General features: G+C 47.7%; 2 protein-coding genes across 2 annotated transcripts; both read right to left on the reverse strand.

The window, feature by feature from the left end:
• Window positions 1–277: 277 nt before the first annotated feature.
• LOC128820016 (putative uncharacterized protein DDB_G0277255) lies at window positions 278–3685 on the reverse strand (the record flags this gene model as incomplete). The annotated part of the gene is made up of 7 exons (XM_054000483.1): window positions 278–560; window positions 781–933; window positions 1402–1877; window positions 2050–2191; window positions 2695–2805; window positions 3031–3183; window positions 3635–3685. Coding segments are annotated over 7 exons (1347 nt in total), but the record flags the coding sequence as incomplete, so codon positions are not given.
• Window positions 3686–4884: 1199 nt separating this feature from the next.
• On the reverse strand, window positions 4885–21068 carry LOC128820017 (uncharacterized). Its single transcript, XM_054000484.1, has 20 exons — window positions 20952–21068; window positions 20401–20508; window positions 15474–15638; window positions 15173–15283; window positions 14603–14741; window positions 13665–13807; window positions 13037–13213; window positions 12719–12829; window positions 11463–11601; window positions 11197–11289; window positions 10307–10458; window positions 9976–10086; window positions 9328–9469; window positions 8398–8501; window positions 7794–7946; window positions 7458–7568; window positions 6813–6954; window positions 6165–6640; window positions 5544–5696; window positions 4885–5323 (listed from the first exon to the last, which is right to left on the reverse strand). The coding sequence occupies exons 1-20, from the start codon at window positions 21066–21068 to the stop codon at window positions 5063–5065; spliced, it is 3108 nt and encodes a 1035-aa protein (XP_053856459.1). The 3' UTR covers window positions 4885–5062.
• Between the last annotated feature and the right edge of the window lie 1069 nt (window positions 21069–22137).

Consider the following 22137-nt stretch of genomic DNA (forward strand, 5'->3'; position numbering starts at 1 on the left):
GCCTGTTCCTCTGCAATGATGACTCAGGGCTGGGTGTTTGAGTCCCAGCTGCCTTTAGGGACATCTTTTAATCCCCTGGGGGGCCTGTGGGACCACTAGCAAGCCTTGACAGGAGCTCCAAAGGCAGAGCTCATTCTAAAGGAGTCAAGATGCACGGAACTTGAGGTGAGATGGCAGCGCAAAGAAAGCACTGAAGAGCTCCACAAAGAACGGATTTGCCCAGCGAGCTGCAGAGCTCAACATCCTCCAGGCAAGTGGGGGTGGGAATAATGCAGCCCCTTTCTTTTGGGAAAGCATTCCTACAACAAATTCCTAATCTGCATTACTGTTGAGAGACAGGAAACTCTGCCACAAGACACAACCTGATGGTGTCCAGAAAGAAAAAGCACATGAAGAAATGGCCCAGTGATGTCTATGGCCAGGAACCTGCCACTGCTTTGGAACCTTACCCTGCTCTCTTGTGCCAGGCGGGCCAGGTCATCAAAGCGGGGCATCTCGCTTCTGTTCATGATGGAAATGTAGCAGGTGTTCTGTTGCCTGACTTTGGTTGCAATGACACCCTGTAAAATAAAAGTATTTAGCGCTCACAATTCAGTTTCTTCCAAGCATTAATGCTGGGATAAAGTCGGGATGGAAAGTATAACTAATGCTGGGTTTCAGTGCCCCAGACTAGGACTCCAAAAGTTCAGCATAAAGAACCAATCACAGTCCCTGGACCAGCTGTACGAGCAGCCTGACTCCTTGGATGCTTTTTGAAGGAAGCCCCTCCCTGCCACTCACCGTGTTGTAGTTCCAGACGGTTTTCCAGGACCCGCTGTAGCTCCTTTGCTCAATGACTGCCACACGCCATTGCCTGTTGATGGTCACAACTTGGGACTGGCCCCCAATGATGACTTGCGTGTTGTTGAAGATGCCGCTGGGAATCTGCTGAGTCTAAAAAGCCAAGGGAAAGGAGACGGTTTGCATTTGAAGGGAGACAGTGATGTCCCCAAAGCTTCTGAAAAATCCCTGCTGCTATGGAAGAAGTGCTGCCCCCCGGGGAGTGCTGGCACTGCCCTCAGTCTTTTCCAAAGGACCCAGAATCAAGGCTGTGGCAGTGGGCAGAGGCCATAGGAATTCTGTTCCTGGATTCAGTGAATCATTGCTGCATCTGACAGCTGTCATCTGGTGCCTTTAGAGGTTGATGCATGCTAGATCACTGGCCAGAGTAAATCCACACTCAAAGGGCTTGGTTGGGAACTGCTGCTGACCTATTGCCCTTTAAAAGCATCTGAACCTTCAAGCAGGAACCTCACGAAAGAGGAGACGCCAGGCAAGAAGGGCATCAGGGTTGGCTTTGGGCAGCAGCCCGGGTTTCCCCCCCATTAGGTTTGAGGAATCTAAGGGCCAAGGTTTTCTCACCGGGAAATTGCCATTCCAATTGCCGTTCCAATTGCCATTGCCGTTCCAATTGCCATTCCAATTTCCATTCCAATTGCCATTGCCGTTCCAATTGCCATTCCAATTGTTGTTCCAGTTGCCTTTCCCATTCCAGTTGTTGTTCCAGTTGTCATTGCCGATGTCATTCCAATTGTTGTTCCAGTTGTCATTGCCATTGCCATTCCAGTTGTTGTTCCAGTTGCCATTGCCGATGCCATTCCAATTGTTGTTCCAGTTGCCATTGCCAATGCCATTCCATTGGCCATTCCAGTTGCCATTGCCATTGCCATTCCAATTGCCATTCCATTGGCCATTCCAGTTGCCATTGCCGTTGCCATTCCAATTGCCATTCCAATTGCCATTCCAATTGCCATTGCTATTGCAGTACTGCAGCTCTACAACTCTCAGGACATCGAGGGTAATGCAGGATCCCAGATTCCCCTGGGGTCCTTGGAAAGCTGGAAAAGAAAAGATGAAACCCCATGAGCTGATGCCTGAGACCGTGGCTGAAATTCTACAGGAGGGTTTCTTTGAGTTTTGAGGTGGATGAGCAGCAACTGTGCCTTAGTCATGTCCCAAGGAAGAAATGGCCAGGTCAGTAACCCTCAGAATTCCCATGCTTGCACTCACTGTGAACTTCGGAAGCCAGGTAGGTGGTGAGTCCACTGCACATAGCCGCGATGTTTATTCCGTAGGAGTAGAGGTTGTTGACCAGTCCATTGGTGACAAAGGTGATCTTCTTGGTAGGTCTTCCAAAAACGCCAATCAGGTTCTAAACATCACAAACCAGCATTCAGCGAGATCATTGCCAGAAGCTGGTTCCTGCTAGGGCTTTTCCTAGCTCTGGGAGGAGGACTCTGGACTCTGTGTTTAATCCCCAACTGCATTTAGGGATACTTTTTAATCCCCTGGGGACCTGAGGGACCAATAGCAAGCCTTGAAAGTGGCTGCAAAGGCAGACCTTGCTCTACAGCAGTCAAGGTGCAGGAAACTTGAGGGGAAGTGGCGGCACAACAAAAGCACTGAAGGGCTCCACAGAGAAGCGGTTTGCCCAGCAAGCTGCAGAGGCCAACATCCTCGGGGAGGGAATGCTGCAGCCCCTTTCTTTTTTTGGCAAAGCATTCCTACTGTGCATTTCTCATCTACATTGCTTTTTAAGAGAAAGGAAACTCTGCCACTAGGGACAACCTGATCTTCTGCAGAAAGAAAAAGCACATGAAGAAATGCCCCAGTGATCTCCAGGGCCAGGAACCTGCTGCTCCTTTGGAACCTTACCCTGCTCTCTTGTGCCAGGTGGGCCAGGTTATCAAAGCGGGGCATCTCGCTTCTGTTCATGATGGAAATGTAGCAGGTGTTTTGTTGCGTGACTTTGGTTGCAATGACACCCTGTGAAATGAAATTATTCAGCACTCACAATTCTGGTTTTATCAACTGTTTATGTTGGGATAAATTTCGGATGGCTACCCAGCTAACGAATGCTGAGTGCTAGTGCCCCAGACTGTGGACTCCAGACATTCAGAATAAAGAAACAATCGCCATCCCCGGGCCAGCTGTATGAACAGCCGGACTCCCTGGATGCTTTTTGAAGGAAGCCCTCTCGCTGCCACTCACCGTGTTGTAGTTCCAGATGGTTTTCCAGGACCCGGTGACGTTCCTTCTCTCAATGATTGCCACACGCCATTGCCTGTTGATGGTCACAATTTGGGACTGGCCCCCAATGATGACTTGCGTGTTGTTGAAGATGCCGCTGGGAATCTGCTGAGTCTAAAAAGCCAAGGGAAAGAAGACGGTTTGCCTTTGAAGGGAGACAGTGATGTCCCCAAAGCTTCTGAAAAATCCCTGCTGCTATGGAAGAAGTGCTGCCTCCTGGGAAATGCCGTCACTGCCCTCAGTCTTTTCCAAAGGACCCAGAATCAAGGCTGTGGCAGTGGGCAGAGGCCGTAGGAATTCTGTTCCTGGATTCAGTGAATCATTGCTGCATCTGACAACAGAGGTTGGTACATGCTAGATCACTGGACAGAGTAAATCCACACTCAAAGGGCTTGGTTGGAAACCGCTGCTGACCTATTGCCCTTTAAAGGCATCTGAACCTTCAAGCAGGAACCTCACAAAGGAGGAGGTGCCAGGCAAGAAGGGCATCAGGGTTGGCTTTGGGCAGCAGCTCGGGTTTCCCCCCCATTAGGTTTGAGGAATCTAAGGGCCAAGGTTTTCTCACCGGGAAATTGACACTGCCATTGCCAATGCAGTACTTCAGGTCCACAACTCTCAGGACATCGAGGGTAATGCATGATTCCAGATTCACCTGGGGTCCTTGGAAAGCTGGAAAAGACAAAGGGCCATGAGCTGATGCATAAGACATTGGCTGACTTGCTACAAGAGGGTGGAGGTGCCGCTAAGAGCCAACCAGGTTCATCGGAATTGCTGCTGTGGGAATGTTTGAGCTGCGCAAGGGAAAGATTCTCTTGGAGTCCCCAAAGAGCACCGGCTCTGTGGCTCAGCCAGGAATGCTCACAAAGACCTGCTCTTGAACAGCCTTTGGGATTTCCTGTGCAGAAGTCGGGGCTCTATTGCACTTTGTCCTGCGAGTCCCAATGGCTGGGCATTGCATGGTGAGGCTGCTGCCAGTTTGTGGGCCCAGTCACACAAGCTGTGAGGTTCTGGAAGAATCCTACCAAGTGTAGGTCATGTTAGCCCTGGGGAATTGGATCATTGCCCCAGGGAAAAACCTCCAGGGATCAGAGCGACTTGACTTAGAGTTGTGAAGCACAAGGCTTTGGTGGCTGTCTGAGTCAACTGATGACCAAGCTCTGACCTGAAGGACAGCGGTTCTTAGGATGACCCTATTTCTTGACTGGGTGTATCAGGGCATTGCAGGGTGAGCTAAAACACACCAGGTGCAAATTTCAGCCCCATTGAGCTTCCTGGAGAGGAGCTGTAAGGGCTTGTTTTGGGTCGTTGATGGGGGCTGTGACCCCATCCTTTTCCAGTCTCGGTCTGCCGAGGTGCCGAACCCTTTGGGCAACTGCTGAAGCCCTTGGTTTCTGTGGGTTTTGAGGTGGAAGAGCAGCAACTGTGCCCTAGTAATGCCCCAGGAGACAAAAAGTCCAGATCTGTACCACTCAGAATTCCCACGCTTTACACTCACTGTGAACTTCGTAAGCCATGTAGGTGGTGAGTCCGCTGCACATAGCCGCGATTTCTATTCCATAGGAGTTGAGGTTGTTGACCAATCCATTGGTGACAAAGGTGATCTTCTTGGTAGGTCTTCCAAAAACGCCAATCAGGTTCTGAACATTGAAAACCAACATTCAGCAAGCTGAGTGCAGAGAGGTGATTCCTGCTAGGCCTGTTCCTCTGCAATGATGACTCAGGGCTGGGTGTTTGAGTCCCAGCTGCCTTTAGGGACATCTTTTAATCCCCTGAGGGGCCTGTGGGACCACTAGCAAGCCTTGACAGGAGCTCCAAAGGCAGAGCTCATTCTAAAGGAGTCAAGATGCACGGAACTTGAGGTGAGATGGCAGCGCAAAGAAAGCACTGAAGAGCTCCACAAAGAACGGATTTGCCCAGCGAGCTGCAGAGCTCAACATCCTCCAGGCAAGTGGGGGTGGGAATAATGCAGCCCCTTTCTTTTGGGAAAGCATTCCTACAACAAATTCCTAATCTGCATTACTGTTGAGAGACAGGAAACTCTGCCACAAGACACAACCTGATGGTGTCCAGAAAGAAAAAGCACATGAAGAAATGGCCCAGTGATGTCTATGGCCAGGAACCTGCCACTGCTTTGGAACCTTACCCTGCTCTCTTGTGCCAGGCGGGCCAGGTCATCAAAGCGGGGCATCTCGCTTCTGTTCATGATGGAAATGTAGCAGGTGTTCTGTTGCCTGACTTTGGTTGCAATGACACCCTGTAAAATAAAAGTATTTAGCACTCACAATTCAGTTTCTTCCAAGCATTAATGCTGGGATAAAGTCGGGATGGAAAGTATAACTAATGCTGGGTTTCAGTGCCCCAGACTAGGACTCCAAAAGTTCAGCATAAAGAACCAATCACAGTCCCTGGACCAGCTGTACGAGCAGCCTGACTCCTTGGATGCTTTTTGAAGGAAGCCCCTCCCTGCCACTCACCGTGTTGTAGTTCCAGACGGTTTTCCAGGACCCGCTGTAGCTCCTTTGCTCAATGACTGCCACACGCCATTGCCTGTTGATGGTCACAACTTGGGACTGGCCCCCAATGATGACTTGCGTGTTGTTGAAGATGCCGCTGGGAATCTGCTGAGTCTGAAAAGCCAAGGGAAAGGAGACGGTTTGCATTTGAAGGGAGACAGTGATGTCCCCAAAGCTTCTGAAAAATCCCTGCTGCTATGGAAGAAGTGCTGCCCCCCGGGGAGTGCTGGCACTGCCCTCAGTCTTTTCCAAAGGACCCAGAATCAAGGCTGTGGCAGTGGGCAGAGGCCATAGGAATTCTGTTCCTGGATTCAGTGAATCATTGCTGCATCTGACAGCTGTCATCTGGTGCCTTTAGAGGTTGATGCATGCTAGATCACTGGCTAGAGTAAATCCACACTCAAAGGGCTTGGTTGGGAACTGCTGCTGACCTATTGCCCTTTAAAAGCATCTGAACCTTCAAGCAGGAACCTCACGAAAGAGGAGACGCCAGGCAAGAAGGGCATCAGGGTTGGCTTTGGGCAGCAGCCCGGGTTTCCCCCCCATTAGGTTTGAGGAATCTAAGGGCCAAGGTTTTCTCACCGGGAAATTGCCATTCCAATTGCCGTTCCAATTGCCATTGCCGTTCCAATTGCCATTCCAATTTCCATTCCAATTGCCATTGCCGTTCCAATTGCCATTCCAATTGTTGTTCCAGTTGCCTTTCCCATTCCAGTTGTTGTTCCAGTTGTCATTGCCGATGTCATTCCAATTGTTGTTCCAGTTGTCATTGCCATTGCCATTCCAGTTGTTGTTCCAGTTGCCATTGCCGATGCCATTCCAATTGTTGTTCCAGTTGCCATTGCCAATGCCATTCCATTGGCCATTCCAGTTGCCATTGCCATTGCCATTCCAATTGCCATTCCATTGGCCATTCCAGTTGCCATTGCCGTTGCCATTCCAATTGCCATTCCAATTGCCATTCCAATTGCCATTGCTATTGCAGTACTGCAGCTCTACAACTCTCAGGACATCGAGGGTAATGCAGGATCCCAGATTCCCCTGGGGTCCTTGGAAAGCTGGAAAAGAAAAGATGAAACCCCATGAGCTGATGCCTGAGACCGTGGCTGAAGTTCTACAGGAGGGTTTCTTTGAGTTTTGAGGTGGATGAGCAGCAACTGTGCCTTAGTCATGTCCCAAGGAAGAAATGGCCAGGTCAGTAACCCTCAGAATTCCCATGCTTGCACTCACTGTGAATTTCGGAAGCCAGGTAGGTGGTGAGTCCACTGCACATAGCCGCGATGTTTATTCCGTAGGAGTAGAGGTTGTTGACCAGTCCATTGGTGACAAAGGTGATCTTCTTGGTAGGTCTTCCAAAAACGCCAATCAGGTTCTAAACATCACAAACCAGCATTCAGCGAGATCATTGCCAGAAGCTGGTTCCTGCTAGGGCTTTTCCTAGCTCTGGGAGGAGGACTCTGGACTCTGTGTTTAATCCCCAACTGCATTTAGGGATACTTTTTAATCCCCTGGGGACCTGAGGGACCAATAGCAAGCCTTGAAAGTGGCTGCAAAGGCAGACCTTGCTCTACAGCAGTCAAGGTGCAGGAAACTTGAGGGGAAGTGGCGGCACAACAAAAGCACTGAAGGGCTCCACAGAGAAGCGGTTTGCCCAGCAAGCTGCAGAGGCCAACATCCTCGGGGAGGGAATGCTGCAGCCCCTTTCTTTTTTTGGCAAAGCATTCCTACTGTGCATTTCTCATCTACATTGCTTTTTAAGAGAAAGGAAACTCTGCCACTAGGGACAACCTGATCTTCTGCAGAAAGAAAAAGCACATGAAGAAATGCCCCAGTGATCTCCAGGGCCAGGAACCTGCTGCTCCTTTGGAACCTTACCCTGCTCTCTTGTGCCAGGTGGGCCAGGTTATCAAAGCGGGGCATCTCGCTTCTGTTCATGATGGAAATGTAGCAGGTGTTTTGTTGCGTGACTTTGGTTGCAATGACACCCTGTGAAATGAAATTATTCAGCACTCACAATTCTGGTTTTATCAACTGTTTATGTTGGGATAAATTTCGGATGGCTACCCAGCTAACGAATGCTGAGTGCTAGTGCCCCAGACTGTGGACTCCAGACATTCAGAATAAAGAAACAATCGCCATCCCCGGGCCAGCTGTATGAACAGCCGGACTCCCTGGATGCTTTTTGAAGGAAGCCCTCTCGCTGCCACTCACCGTGTTGTAGTTCCAGATGGTTTTCCAGGACCCGGTGACGTTCCTTCTCTCAATGATTGCCACACGCCATTGCCTGTTGATGGTCACAATTTGGGACTGGCCCCCAATGATGACTTGCGTGTTGTTGAAGATGCCGCTGGGAATCTGCTGAGTCTAAAAAGCCAAGGGAAAGAAGACGGTTTGCCTTTGAAGGGAGACAGTGATGTCCCCAAAGCTTCTGAAAAATCCCTGCTGCTATGGAAGAAGTGCTGCCTCCTGGGAAATGCCGTCACTGCCCTCAGTCTTTTCCAAAGGACCCAGAATCAAGGCTGTGGCAGTGGGCAGAGGCCATAGGAATTCTGTTCCTGGATTCAGTGAATCATTGCTGCATCTGACAACAGAGGTTGGTACATGCTAGATCACTGGCCAGAGTAAATCCACACTCAAAGGGCTTGGTTGGAAACCGCTGCTGACCTATTGCCCTTTAAAGGCATCTGAACCTTCAAGCAGGAACCTCACAAAGGAGGAGGTGCCAGGCAAGAAGGGCATCAGGGTTGGCTTTGGGCAGCAGCTCGGGTTTCCCCCCCATTAGGTTTGAGGAATCTAAGGGCCAAGGTTTTCTCACCGGGAAATTGACACTGCCATTGCCAATGCAGTACTTCAGGTCCACAACTCTCAGGACATCGAGGGTAATGCATGATTCCAGATTCACCTGGGGTCCTTGGAAAGCTGGAAAAGACAAAGGGCCATGAGCTGATGCATAAGACATTGGCTGACTTGCTACAAGAGGGTGGAGGTGCCGCTAAGAGCCAACCAGGTTCATCGGAATTGCTGCTGTGGGAATGTTTGAGCTGCGCAAGGGAAAGATTCTCTTGGAGTCCCCAAAGAGCACCGGCTCTGTGGCTCAGCCAGGAATGCTCACAAAGACCTGCTCTTGAACAGCCTTTGGGATTTCCTGTGCAGAAGTCGGGGCTCTATTGCACTTTGTCCTGCGAGTCCCAATGGCTGGGCATTGCATGGTGAGGCTGCTGCCAGTTTGTGGGCCCAGTCACACAAGCTGTGAGGTTCTGGAAGAATCCTACCAAGTGTAGGTCATGTTAGCCCTGGGGAATTGGATCATTGCCCCAGGGAAAAACCTCCAGGGATCAGAGCGACTTGACTTAGAGTTGTGAAGCACAAGGCTTTGGTGGCTGTCTGAGTCAACTGATGACCAAGCTCTGACCTGAAGGACAGCGGTTCTTAGGATGACCCTATTTCTTGACTGGGTGTATCAGGGCATTGCAGGGTGAGCTAAAACACACCAGGTGCAAATTTCAGCCCCATTGAGCTTCCTGGAGAGGAGCTGTAAGGGCTTGTTTTGGGTCGTTGATGGGGGCTGTGACCCCATCCTTTTCCAGTCTCGGTCTGCCGAGGTGCCGAACCCTTTGGGCAACTGCTGAAGCCCTTGGTTTCTGTGGGTTTTGAGGTGGAAGAGCAGCAACTGTGCCCTAGTAATGCCCCAGGAGACAAAAAGTCCAGATCTGTACCACTCAGAATTCCCACGCTTTACACTCACTGTGAACTTCGTAAGCCATGTAGGTGGTGAGTCCGCTGCACATAGCCGCGATTTCTATTCCATAGGAGTTGAGGTTGTTGACCAATCCATTGGTGACAAAGGTGATCTTCTTGGTAGGTCTTCCAAAAACGCCAGTCAGGTTCTGAACATTGAAAACCAACATTCAGCAAGCTGAGTGCAGAGAGGTGATTCCTGCTAGGCCTGTTCCTCTGCAATGATGACTCAGGGCTGGGTGTTTGAGTCCCAGCTGCCTTTAGGGACATCTTTTAATCCCCTGGGGGGCCTGTGGGACCACTAGCAAGCCTTGACAGGAGCTCCAAAGGCAGAGCTCATTCTAAAGGAGTCAAGATGCACGGAACTTGAGGTGAGATGGCAACGCAAAGAAAGCACTGAAGAGCTCCACAAAGAACGGATTTGCCCAGCGAGCTGCAGAGCTCAACATCCTCCAGGCAAGTGGGGGTGGGAATAATGCAGCCCCTTTCTTTTGGGAAAGCATTCCTACAACAAATTCCTAATCTGCATTACTGTTGAGAGACAGGAAACTCTGCCACAAGACACAACCTGATGGTGTCCAGAAAGAAAAAGCACGTGAAGAAATGGCCCAGTGATGTCTATGGCCAGGAACCTGCCACTGCTTTGGAACCTTACCCTGCTCTCTTGTGCCAGGCGGGCCAGGTCATCAAAGCGGGGCATCTCGCTTCTGTTCATGATGGAAATGTAGCAGGTGTTCTGTTGCCTGACTTTGGTTGCAATGACACCCTGTAAAATAAAAGTATTTAGCGCTCACAATTCAGTTTCTTCCAAGCATTAATGCTGGGATAAAGTCGGGATGGAAAGTATAACTAATGCTGGGTTTCAGTGCCCCAGACTAGGACTCCAAAAGTTCAGCATAAAGAACCAATCACAGTCCCTGGACCAGCTGTACGAGCAGCCTGACTCCTTGGATGCTTTTTGAAGGAAGCCCCTCCCTGCCACTCACCGTGTTGTAGTTCCAGACGGTTTTCCAGGACCCGCTGTAGCTCCTTTGCTCAATGACTGCCACACGCCATTGCCTGTTGATGGTCACAACTTGGGATTGGCCCCCAATGATGACTTGCGTGTTGTTGAAGATGCCGCTGGGAATCTGCTGAGTCTAAAAAGCCAAGGGAAAGGAGACGGTTTGCATTTGAAGGGAGACAGTGATGTCCCCAAAGCTTCTGAAAAATCCCTGCTGCTATGGAAGAAGTGCTGCCCCCCGGGGAGTGCTGGCACTGCCCTCAGTCTTTTCCAAAGGACCCAGAATCAAGGCTGTGGCAGTGGGCAGAGGCCATAGGAATTCTGTTCCTGGATTCAGTGAATCATTGCTGCATCTGACAGCTGTCATCTGGTGCCTTTAGAGGTTGATGCATGCTAGATCACTGGCCAGAGTAAATCCATGCTCAAAGGGCTTGGATGCAAAGCACTGCTCACTCCTTGCTCTCTTTCAGTATCTGAACCTTCAAGCAGGAACCTCACGAAAGAGGAGATGCCAGGCAAGAAGGGCATCAGGGTTGGCTTTGGGCAGCAGCCCGGGTTTCCCCCCCATTAGGTTTGAGGAATCTAAGGGCCAAGGTTTTCTCACCGGGAAATTGCCATTCCAATTGCCATTGCCGTTCCAATTGCCATTGCCGTTCCAATTGTTGTTCCAGTTGCCATTGTCAATTCCATTCCAATTGCCATTCCAGTTGCCATTGCCGATGCCATTCCAGTTGTTGTTCCAGTTGTCATTGCCGATGCCATTCCAATTGTTGTTCCAGGTACCATTCCATTTGCCATTCCAATTGTTGTTCCAGTTGCCATTCCAATTGCCATTCCATTTGTTGTTCCAGTTGCCATTGCTGTTGCCATTCCAATTGCCATTGCTATTGCAGTACTGCAGCTCTACAACTCTCAGGACATCGAGGGTAATGCAGGATCCCAGATTCCCCTGGGGTCCTTGGAAAGCTGGAAAAGAAAAGATGAAACCCCATGAGCTGATGCCTAAGACTGTGGCTGAAGTTCTACAGGAGGGTTTCTTTGAGTTTTGAGGTGGATGAGCAGCAACTGTGCCTTAGTCATGCCCCAAGGAAGAAATGGCCAGGTCAGTAACCCTCAGAATTCCCATGCTTTACACTCACTGTGAACTTCAGAAGCCAGGTAGGTGGTGACTCCACTGCACATAGCCCTGATGTCTGCTCCATAGGAGTTGAGGTTGTTGACCAATCCATTGGTGACAAAGGTGATCTTCTTGGTATGTCTTCCAAGACCTATCAGGTTCTAAACAACAAAAACCAGCATTCAGTGAGATCAGTGCCAGGAGCTGGTTCCTGCTTGGGTTGTTCCTAGCTCTGTAATGATGACTGATGGCTGGGTGTTTGGGTTCAGATTGCCTTTAGGACATCTTTTAATCCCCTGGGGGTCTGTGGGACTACTAGCTAGCCTTGAAGGCTGCTCTAAAGTCACATGCTTCTAAGGGAGTCAAGTTGCTGGGAGCCTGAGGGGGAGTGTCAGCGCAAGGAAAGTGCTCAAGAGGAGGAGTGTGGCCGCTCTGTGGAGCCAGAGCTCCTTCCAAGGCATTTGCTCCGTCACTGCCCTCGCCCCTCTGGGGCACCCGGGCTGTGACTGGAAGGTTGGCATGAGAATTCTCATCCTCCAGCCCCCTCTAGTTTGGAACCATAGAGGGCAAAAGCAAGCCTGGGCAGATACATTTGCTCTCAGACTATTTGCAAATGGTGTTTAGCACCCCTCTCTGAGAACCCTGGGTGCTCAAGTGTAACACGTCTTTCTGAAAGCCCCCTGTGAGATCATTTCAAATGAATTGCCGCTCTGCTTTCCTCCTGGAGTGATTTGTGGCCTGGGCCAAATCATTGCCTGCTTTCCTGTCTTTCCTCTGAGTCCCTTGGTTCCCTCTGCTCTCTCAGCTAGGTCTAGAAGCCTCCTGTTGTGGCCCATCCCATGAATTTGGGAGAAAAGCTGAGGAATGGGTAGATGCTTTCTCAGGCCCCAAATCAAAAGGGAGTCTGGCCAAGAATAGTTACAAAGCTAAGTTCTGAGCTGACCAGTGCAAACTGGTAGTGAAAAGTCTGTGAAGGACTTTGAGATCTTGGCATAATAGGATTAAGGCCCTTGAAGGGCTTCTTAGAGCAAGGCTTTGCCCAGCAAGCTGCAGAGCTGAATATCCTCAAAGAAAGTTTAGCTAGTTGAGGGAATAATGCAGCCCCTTTCTTCTTTTCACAAAGCATTCCTGAAACATGTTCCCAATCTGCATTACTATTGAGAGATGGGAAACTGTGCCACAAGACACAACCTGATCGTGTCCAGAAAGAAAAAGCACATGAAGAAATGGCCAAATGATCTCTACGGCCAGGACCCTGCTACTCCTTTGGAATCTTACCCTGCTCTCTTGTGCCAGGCGGGCCAGGTTATCAAAGCGGGGCATCTCGCTTCTGTTCATGATGGAAATGTAGCAGGTGTTTTGTTGTGAGACTTTGGTTGCAATGACACCCTGTAAAATAAAATAATTTAGTGCTCAAAATTCAGTATCTTCCAGCTGTTTATACTCGACAAAACCATAACTAATGCTGAGAATTTCTACTCTATATCATGGACTCCAAACATTCAGAATAAAGAAATTATCACTGTCTCTGAGCCAGCTGTAATAGCAGTCAGTCTCCTTGGATGTACATGAAAAAGCCCCCTCACTGTCACCCACCGTGTTGTAGTTCCAGATGGTTTTCCAGGACCCACTGAAGCTCCTTTTCTCAATGATTGCCACACGCCATTGCCTGTTGATGGTCACAATTTGGGACTGGCCACCAATGATGACTTGCGTGTTGTTGAAGATGCTGCCTTGTGTGTTGTTCAAGATTATGCCTGGAATCTGCTGAGACTAAAAAGCCAGGGGAAAAAAGACATTTCACCTATGAAGGGAGACAGTGATGTCCTCGAATTTTCTGAAAAATCCCTGCTACAATGGAAGAAGTTCTGCTGCCTGGGGAGTGCTGGCACTGCCCTCAGTCTTTTCCAAAGGACCCAGAATCAAGGCTGTGGCAGTGGGCAGTGGCCATAAGAATTTTTTTCATGGATTCAATGAATCATTGCTGCATCTGACAGCTGTCATCTGGTGCCTTTAGAGGTTGATGCATGCTAGATCACTGGACAGAATAAACCCATGGTCACGGGCTTGTTTGGAAAGCTGTACTCACTCATTGCTCTCTTTCAGCATCTGCACCTCTCAAAAGAGGAGATGCCAGGCAAGAAGGGCATCAGGGTTGGATTTGGACAGCAGCTCAGGTTCCCCCTATTTGCTTAATGACATGTAAGGGCTAAGGTTTTCTCACCTGTCCATTGCCATTCCAATTGCCAGTGATATTCCAAATGCCATTCCAATTGCCATTCCAGTTGCCGTTGTTGTTGCAGTACCTCAGATCCACAGCTCTCAAGACATTGAGGGTAATGCATGATCCGAGATTCACTTGGAGTCCTTGGAAAGAAAGAAAGGAATAAACAAAAACCCATGAGCTGATGCCTAAGACCTTGCCTGCCTTTCTACAGGAGGGTGGTGGTGTTGCTCAGAGCCAGCTAATTCCTAAAGAATTGCTGCTGTGGGTATGTTTGAGCAGTACAAGGGAAAGATTCTCTTGGAGTCCCCAAAGAGCACCGGCTCTGTGGCTCAGCCAGGAATGCTCACAAAGACCTGCTCTTGAACAGCCTTTGGGATTTCCTGTGCAGAAGTCGGGGCTCTATTGCACTTTGTCCTGCGAGTCCCAATGGCTGGGCATTGCATGGTGAGGCTGCTGCCAGTTCATGGGCTGTGATGTTCTCAAAGAATCCTACCAAATATAGGTCATGTTAGTCATGAGGAATGGGATCATTGCCCCAGGGAAAAACTTACATGGGAGGAAGCCACTTGTCTTAGTGTTGTGAAGCACAAGGCTTTGTTGGCTGCCTGGGTCAACTGATTACGAAGCTCTGACCTGAATGACAGCAGTTCTATGGACAACTCCTCTTCTTGGCTGAGTATTACAGGCGAGCTCAGGTGTGGGCTAAAACACTCATTAAGCTTCCCAGAAATGTACTGTCAGGTCTCGGTTTGGGTTATTTATGGGGGCTGAGACCCCACCCTGTTCCATTCCTGATCTGCGATTATGCCAAATTGTTCGTGCAACTGCTGAAGCCCTTGGTTTCTGTGGGTTTTGAGGTGGAAGAGCAGCAACTGTGCCTTAGTAATGCCCAGGAGACAAAAAGGCCAACCCAGAATTCCCATGAATTCACTCACTATCAACTTCATAAGCCATGTAGGTGGTGAGTCCGCTGCACATAGCCGCGATTTCTATTCCGTAGGAGTTGAGGTTGTTGACCAATCCATTGGTGACAAAGGTGATCTCCTTGGTAGGTATTCCAAGACCAATGTGGTTCTAAACATTAAAAACCAGAATTCACCAAGATGAGTGCCAGGAGCTGATTCCTGCTTGAGATATTCCTAGCTCTGGGAGAATGTATTGGGGCTGGGTGTCGGAGTCCAAGCTGCCTTTAGAGACACCTTTTAATCCCTTGTGATTTGTGGGACCACTAGGAAGCCTTGAAGGCAGCAGCAAAGGGAGAATATTTGCCCAGCAACCTGCAGAGCTAAACATCCTCAGAGAAAACGGAGCTGGTTTTGGGAATAATGCAGCCCCTTTCTTCTTTTGGCAAGATATTCCTACAACAAATTTCCAATCTACATTACTGTTGAGTGAAAGGAAATCCTGGCACTAGACACAACCTGATCCTCTCCAGAAAGAAGCAGAAGAAGAAATGAGCTAATATACTCCAGGGTCAAGAGCATGCTACTCCTTTGGTTTCTTACCCTGCTCTCTGCAGCCAGTCGGGCCAGATTGTTAAAACTGGGTATCTCAGTTCTGTTCATGATGGAAATGTAGCAGGTGTTCTGCTGCCTGACTTTGGTTGCAATGACACCCTGTAAAATAAAAGTATTTAGCGTTCACAATTCAGTTTTTCCAACTTTTGAGATTGGTTCAAAGTTGGGATGGAAGCTGTAACAAATACTGAGAGTTTCTACCCCACACAGTTTACTTCAGATGATCAGAATGCAGAAACAAGCCCCATCCCTGGGTCACGTTTTTAACCATCCCAGTCCGTCCACTTACCCTGTTGTAGTTCCAGATGGTTTTCCATGATAAATTTTGGCTCTTTTGCTCAATGATTGCCACCCTTGTTTGACTATTGATCTTCACACCTTGTGAGATACCGGTGATAGTGATTTGGGAGTCTCCACCAAAGATGATTTGCTGGTTTCCATTTGTCTGCTGAGACTGGAAAACCAAATGGAGCACTTTCAGATGGTAACATTAGGCAGTGTTGTCTCCATTGCTTTTAAAAAACCCTTGCTACAATAGAAAAAGTTCTGTCCCCCCCTTTAAAAGCCAGAAGTAGCCTCAGTATTTTCAAATAGACCCAGAATCAAGGCATTGGCATTGGGCAGTAGCCATAAGAATCCTTGTCAAGGATTCCATGAATCATTGCTGCATCTGACACCTGTAATTTGGTTCTTTTAGAGTTTCATCTCTTTGAGAAGACTTCAATTCTTTTCCTTCAAAGTGTTGGAGAAAGAATCAAGGAGATTTCATGAAGCAGGGAATAGAGGCAGAGTAGCCATGCATATGGAAATTGGTCACTGTACTCACGTAATCAGCAAGGGCTGGATTCAGGACGAGTCCAAGAAGGACTGCAGTCAAAATCTGAAATGAAAATCAAATAGAAAATGTAACTGCAACTCTGGCTGACAAATTTGGCCATGACAATCCTCCTTCCCTTTTCCTAATCTGATGTTTAAGGCTCCTTCTTGAATCCTTTTTTCGCTTTCAACCTGGGATTGCATCAGTGCTCCCAAAGGGAGGCACCCTTGCTTTACCCCAGGGTGCTCAAAGTAGACACATTTCTCACTTGCTCTCTCAAGAGCTGAATCTCAAGCTGTTTCTCAGAGCTGTGCAGGCACACACAGCTATTTTAGAAGAGGGATGAGAAAGCTTTTCCATTTCTTCTGCCCTGGCATTACAGGGAAGGGCTTGATGCACTAGTGCAGTGCTCCAGTGGTGCAAAAGCGTTGACAATAATGGGCATGGATTAGGCTTCCTGGTTTCTGAATCATGTCCAGCCAAGCCGTGAAGAAATCCTTACCTCCTCAGCTCCTCTGGGGAGCAGGGGCTGAGCTGCTCCTTCTGGAGGAGCACAATGGCCCCAGAGAAAGCCTTAGTGCTCCAGAGAGGCAGAAGCCCTTCTGAGAGATAAAGGAACGGGTTTGAATCAAAGGTTCAGTTTGTAAGGAGGAAAAGCATGCATACTTACAGGGATATGCATCCTGACTGCAGAGCTGATGCTCCTGCAGGTAGAAAGAGCAGTGTGAACCCTCCACCTTTTATATGTTTTCAGAAATCACTTTAGAAATGCTGAGTGTTACAATAAAATTATTTTGTCATTTGTTTCCCTGTCATTTGTCCCTGAAAATTATTTCCTGGCGTAACTACTTGATAAACATGGGGATTGTACTTCTGACCCTTTTGAACCCCTGGAGTCTGATAGTTATCAACTAAGAATCCATTTGCAGTGAAAAATTAAATATGTTTCTAGTATTTTTCTAACATGTAATATTTACTTTTGAAAATTCACATCAAACCTTAGACCGGAGATATCCTAGGACTTAAACAAGAACATAAAAAGCTTTGCATTAGACAAAATATGTAAGCCTTTTTACCTTCCAAAATATACTGTATGTTATCGGGTCACCATAGCACCCAATAAAATGCAGCGGTGAGGTCTGAGGCATCTGTGCCTCTGTGGACTTGTCAAAGCAGCCCTGAGACATTTACACATTTCCAGTTTTATTAATTTACAGCTGTTGACAGATTTTTCCTCTTAAGTACATGAAGTTAAAGCAGTTTCGTGAGCAGCTGGACCATGCTGAGGGTGTTTTACTCTCCTGGGGACGGTATTGCAGCAGGCATTGTCCCTTGCCAGGAGCAGCTGTGTCCTGCTATTCCCTGCCTGGAGACCAGGGAAAATATAGGTTGGATATTAGGAAAATGGTTTTTACAGAAAGGGACATAAAGTACTGAATTGATCTGCCCAGGGAGGTGGTGAAGGCACCATGCCTGGATGTGTTTAAGAACAGACTGGACGTGGCACTCGGTGCCATGGTCTAGATGAGGTGCTGGGGCTGGGTTGGACTTGACGATCTTGAAGGTCTCTTCCAACCGTGTGATTCTGTGTGTGATTCTGTGATTCCGTGTGTGATTCAGTGATTCTGTGTGTGAGTCTGTGATTCTGTGTGTGATTCTGTGGTTGGAGCGAGCAGCAGTTGCCCCAGGTTGCCAGCCTGGCTGCCGGGCTCTCTGTGCTGCACGGTGACCGCGGGGCTGCGAGATCGGCACCACAGACTCTGCTCTGCTCACATCCCGGCTGCCTGGGGGCGTCTGGAATCATCATCTGTGACAGGGCTCACAGCCCCCAGGGACACACTCCCGGTGCATCCCAGCAGGATCAGGGAAGAGGGCTGTGCCTGTGACACCCCAAGGAAAATGCAGTGTCAGGTTAGAAAAGGAGAGGAGAGTGTCTCCAGAAACCCCAGGCAAGGCAGACAAGAACGGTTCTTTAAATACTGCAACTCTACAGTTGCTTTTCTTTGGAGGTGCTAAAAAATTCTTGGTTGCAGTTTTGCTTTGGTTTTCAGGTCAGTTGACCCCTTAGAGTGCCCAAGAGGCTTTTCCTGAAAAGAACAGGCTGCTGTGTCCTTTCCTTAGAGCAACCCTGGGATGTTCCCGAGTGCATAAAGTGTCTCTTGGAGTAACTCCTCTCAAAGAGCAAGGAAAGGGCCCCTGAGTGAGGAGGGAAGGTGAACATGGGGTGTTTTCCAGACATAGCGAGTTGCTGAAGTTTTCAATGAAGAAAGTAGGCTCAGGCTTTTTGCTTTACTTTTGGCCTAACACCTGTTTTCAACCCCAGACTTCATTTAATACTCTTCTTAATTCTGTTTCTGCAATTCAGTTTCTGAGCTATTCAGAGCAATAGTGCATCTATTTGCAATTGGCCATATTGCATGGCAATATTTATTTTTGAAGCAAAACATTTCACATTGCATCACATTACTACATTTTACTATGTCAAAAGAAAAAGAAAAAAGAAAAAGAAGAAAATAAGTCAAAATAAAAATAACTTATGCTGATCTCATCTTAAATATGGGTAATGTAGTAGTTATAGCACCATTTTCTTCTAGTATTGATGAATAATTACTCAAGGCAGTATGTGAACTCTCCCTGAGAAGTTGTACTGGAAAAGGTTTAAATGTCAAAATTGGGAGAATTTTGCAAGAACATTAGTTTTGCAACTTGTCTTTGGAATTACTTCTGTTTTTTCAAAGGGTTTGTAAAAACACAGCACAGACCAGTGTAGGTTGATGATTAATTTTACTGAGATTCAGCAGCTTCCATACAGAGCAGAAGAAAGATAAATGATTGAAAATATGATCAAGAGAAGATTATCAAGGTGAACAATCTTACTAATGGGTGCACAGTTCTATGAATTTTCTTCTGCAAACTTTGTCAGGAGTAACCACAGTAATGAACAGGCAGTTCATTAATCTTAAATTTCAGTCATGAAATATCTCACTCTAAGAAGTTTCATCCTGATGAGAAGTTTGATCCTCTTAAAAAGTTTGATCCTGAAAGAAGAAGAAAAAACCTATTCGATTTGGACTGACAAAATATGAAAATAAAAATGTAGCTGAAATGCTTCCAACTAGTTGCCTAAAAATTCCAGTTTTATGTCAAGAGCTAGAGCCCAGAACCTTCCTGAGAATGGCTGGGCTCCAGGTCATTGTACACAGGAAAGTGACAGACCTGCTGGGTTTCCTTGGGTATGTATAAATGGATGTATAAAAAGTCATAAAAAAGCACAGGATCTCAGTAAGTGACATGATCATGTTTGCTTGATTCTTCTTTTATAATTCTGTTAACCTGTGCTAATTCTGGAACACCAGGGCTGTCAGTAGCACACTCACCAGGAGCTGGGTAAGCGAGGTAGGAGGGAATTCCTCTGCACAGGGCTTGGATGCGTTTTCCATACGGGCTCAAGCTTTGCAGTCTGTTCCTGGAGATAATGAAGCGATTCTCTCTGCGTGGCAACTGGTAAGGCCCAAGTACCTGAGCATCAAAGAAACAAAGCCAGAAAACAGCGTTTAGGAAAGCCAGCACTAGCGTTCAGAACTGGCCATGCACATACTGAGAGCAGCTCTGCCAAGAAGGACCTGGGGCCTGGTGGGTGACAGGCTGGACATAGTGCAGAACTGGCCATGCACATACTGAGAGCAGCTCTGCCAAGAAGGACGTGGGGCCTGGTGGGTGACAGGTTGGACATGACCCACCAACGTGCACCAACAGCCCAGGAACCCCCCAGCCCTGGGCTGACCCCCAGTGTGGGCAGCAGCTCCAGGGGGATTCTGCCCCTCTGCTCAGGTGAGACCCATCTGCAGAGCTGCCCCAGCCCTGGGGCCCAGCACAGGAAGGACCTGGAGAAGCTGTAAGAGTCCAGAGGAGGCACCAGCATGACCAGAGGGATGGAGCAACTCTGCTGTGAGGAAAGGTTGAGATAATTGGGATTGTTCATCCTGGAGGAGAGAAGTTTCAGGTGACCTCATTGTGGCCTTCCAGTACTTGAAGGAGCTGACAGGAAAGATTGGTCAAGACTATTTACAAGGGTCTGGAGTGAAAGGACAAGGAGAAATGGCTTCCCACTGCCAGAGGGCAGGGTTAGATGGGAAAAAATTCTTCCCCATGAGGGTGGGGAGGCCCTGGCACAAGTTGCCCAGAGAATCTGTGGCTGCCTCATCCCTGGAAGTGTCCAAGGCAGGCTGAACAGTAATTGGGGTTATTCCTGGGCAAGACAACTTTTGAAAGAACTGTTAGAGCGACTCAACCCTGCTGAGAAAGTTCTCTTCAGTTCTTGGAGCCTTTTCTGCTGCGTGTATAGGAACAAGTGCTTTTCACTGACAATCTTTTGCCCCACTTTCAACCACCATCCTACCTTGTCTCCTGGAGGTGGTGTAGGAAAGGGTTTGCCAAGCCAAAACCTCTTGCTAGTTGTAGCAATGATGCAGGTGTTCTTTGAAAACACCTTGGTTGCAACGTAGCCCTATTAAAATGAAACAAAACCCCCTTTTTATTGCAAAAAATATACAGGGAAAGAGAAGTGTGTTGCTAGAGAGAGGCACTGGTTAAAAGAAAGGCTTTCTACAGTGCAGATAGTCACAGGGAAAGAAAAATATTGGTCCTTTCCATTATATTGTTTAGGTAAATGTGTCATGGAGGCTGACAAGCGACTTTGGTAAAAGGTAAATTACCTCCTCCAGCAATGCCACGTGTATGATGTGTTCCCCTGCTTAGGGCAGGTGAAGGAATTTGCTGCTGAAAAGCTAATGCAGCACACAGCGAACCAGAAACAGTCCCAAGGCTGAAGGAGCACATTTTCAAGCATGTCCTCTAAAATACAATGAAGTTTTGTTGAAGCTTTGGTGGTTTTTAGAAAACATTTGTCTCTTTTGCCATTTTTCTTGTGCCATGGTGGCAGCTACTTACAGCCTTGAAGTCCCAGATGGTTTTCCAGGCCTCAGACCCATCCTTTGGGTTGGTGCTGACCCTGATCTCAGAGTGGGTTGAGTTTTCACTGGGCTGCCCATTAAAGTTGTTCTCCATGTTCTGATTTTTGGAATAGATTAAAAGAGGTAAGGATTTAGCTTCCTGGATTCCCAGCAGTGTTTCACTCAATAAAGCATTAGCTGCAGTAGCCATGTTTTGGGAAATTATTGCTCTTGGAGATCAGATTAAAGGGGAGAAAATTTCTTGGCTCAGAATGAAGATGGGAAGCCTTTACTTTCTAAGTAATCAAAACAATTCCTTACTGTTCTTTCCCCAGCAGGATCTTGCTGGCACCAGATTACTTACAGTATTCTACTGTATTTTGTGGTCAGATCAATCATGTTAATATTTGTTTCTTTCCACACCATTATTTTCAGTGTTTATGCTCATCTCAGGACAGACTTCCCTGATTCCATGTGTGGTAACTGTCTTTTCCCCCTTGATACATCAAGCATGGAAATAATTTCTTAGTTATCATAGAAAAATTAAAATGTCATTTCCTTCTAAATATCAGACTTTAAAAAGCAGCTTCACTTCCAGAAACACATTTCTCAGAGGGAAGAGCTAAAGCCAGTAGTTCCTGTGGCAGTAATGAGTAGCTGTGTGTAGCTCTATACTTACATAGATGGCAAGAGCAGGAGCCAGGAAAACTCCAAGGAGAGAAACAATCACAACCTGAAATGAACATTTGGAATTCAAAACACCTGAAGATCATGCTGCTTATCTTGCATCAAATTATTTTCTGTCTTAAAATAACTTTGACTTCCTGTTTACTTTGTGTACAGACTTAGCACTTTCTGCAGTGAGGTCCAGCTGAAGAGGATTGAAATATGCAGGGGAATTATTTGTTGATGAGTTCACAGAACACATGCATAGAAATAGCTCTTAGCCCCAGCAGTGCACCTTGCCCAGGCAAGAAGGTCATTCAAACACAGTGGGTTCTAAAACTTGCCCAGCCCCAATTCAGTAACTTATTGGAAAAAATGTGTTCTGAAATATTTTCTTTGTAAGAGTGAGCTTTCCACCTTGAGCTTTTGATTTCAGACATGGAGCAGATCTGAGAAATATCCATGTGCACCTGTTGTGAAGAGTTGGAATATGGGTGTACATTCCAGCTCTGTACTTG

This window comes from Vidua macroura, chromosome 28, assembly GCF_024509145.1.
Source record: "Vidua macroura isolate BioBank_ID:100142 chromosome 28, ASM2450914v1, whole genome shotgun sequence".
In the NCBI taxonomy this organism is placed as follows: Eukaryota; Metazoa; Chordata; class Aves; order Passeriformes; family Viduidae; genus Vidua; species Vidua macroura.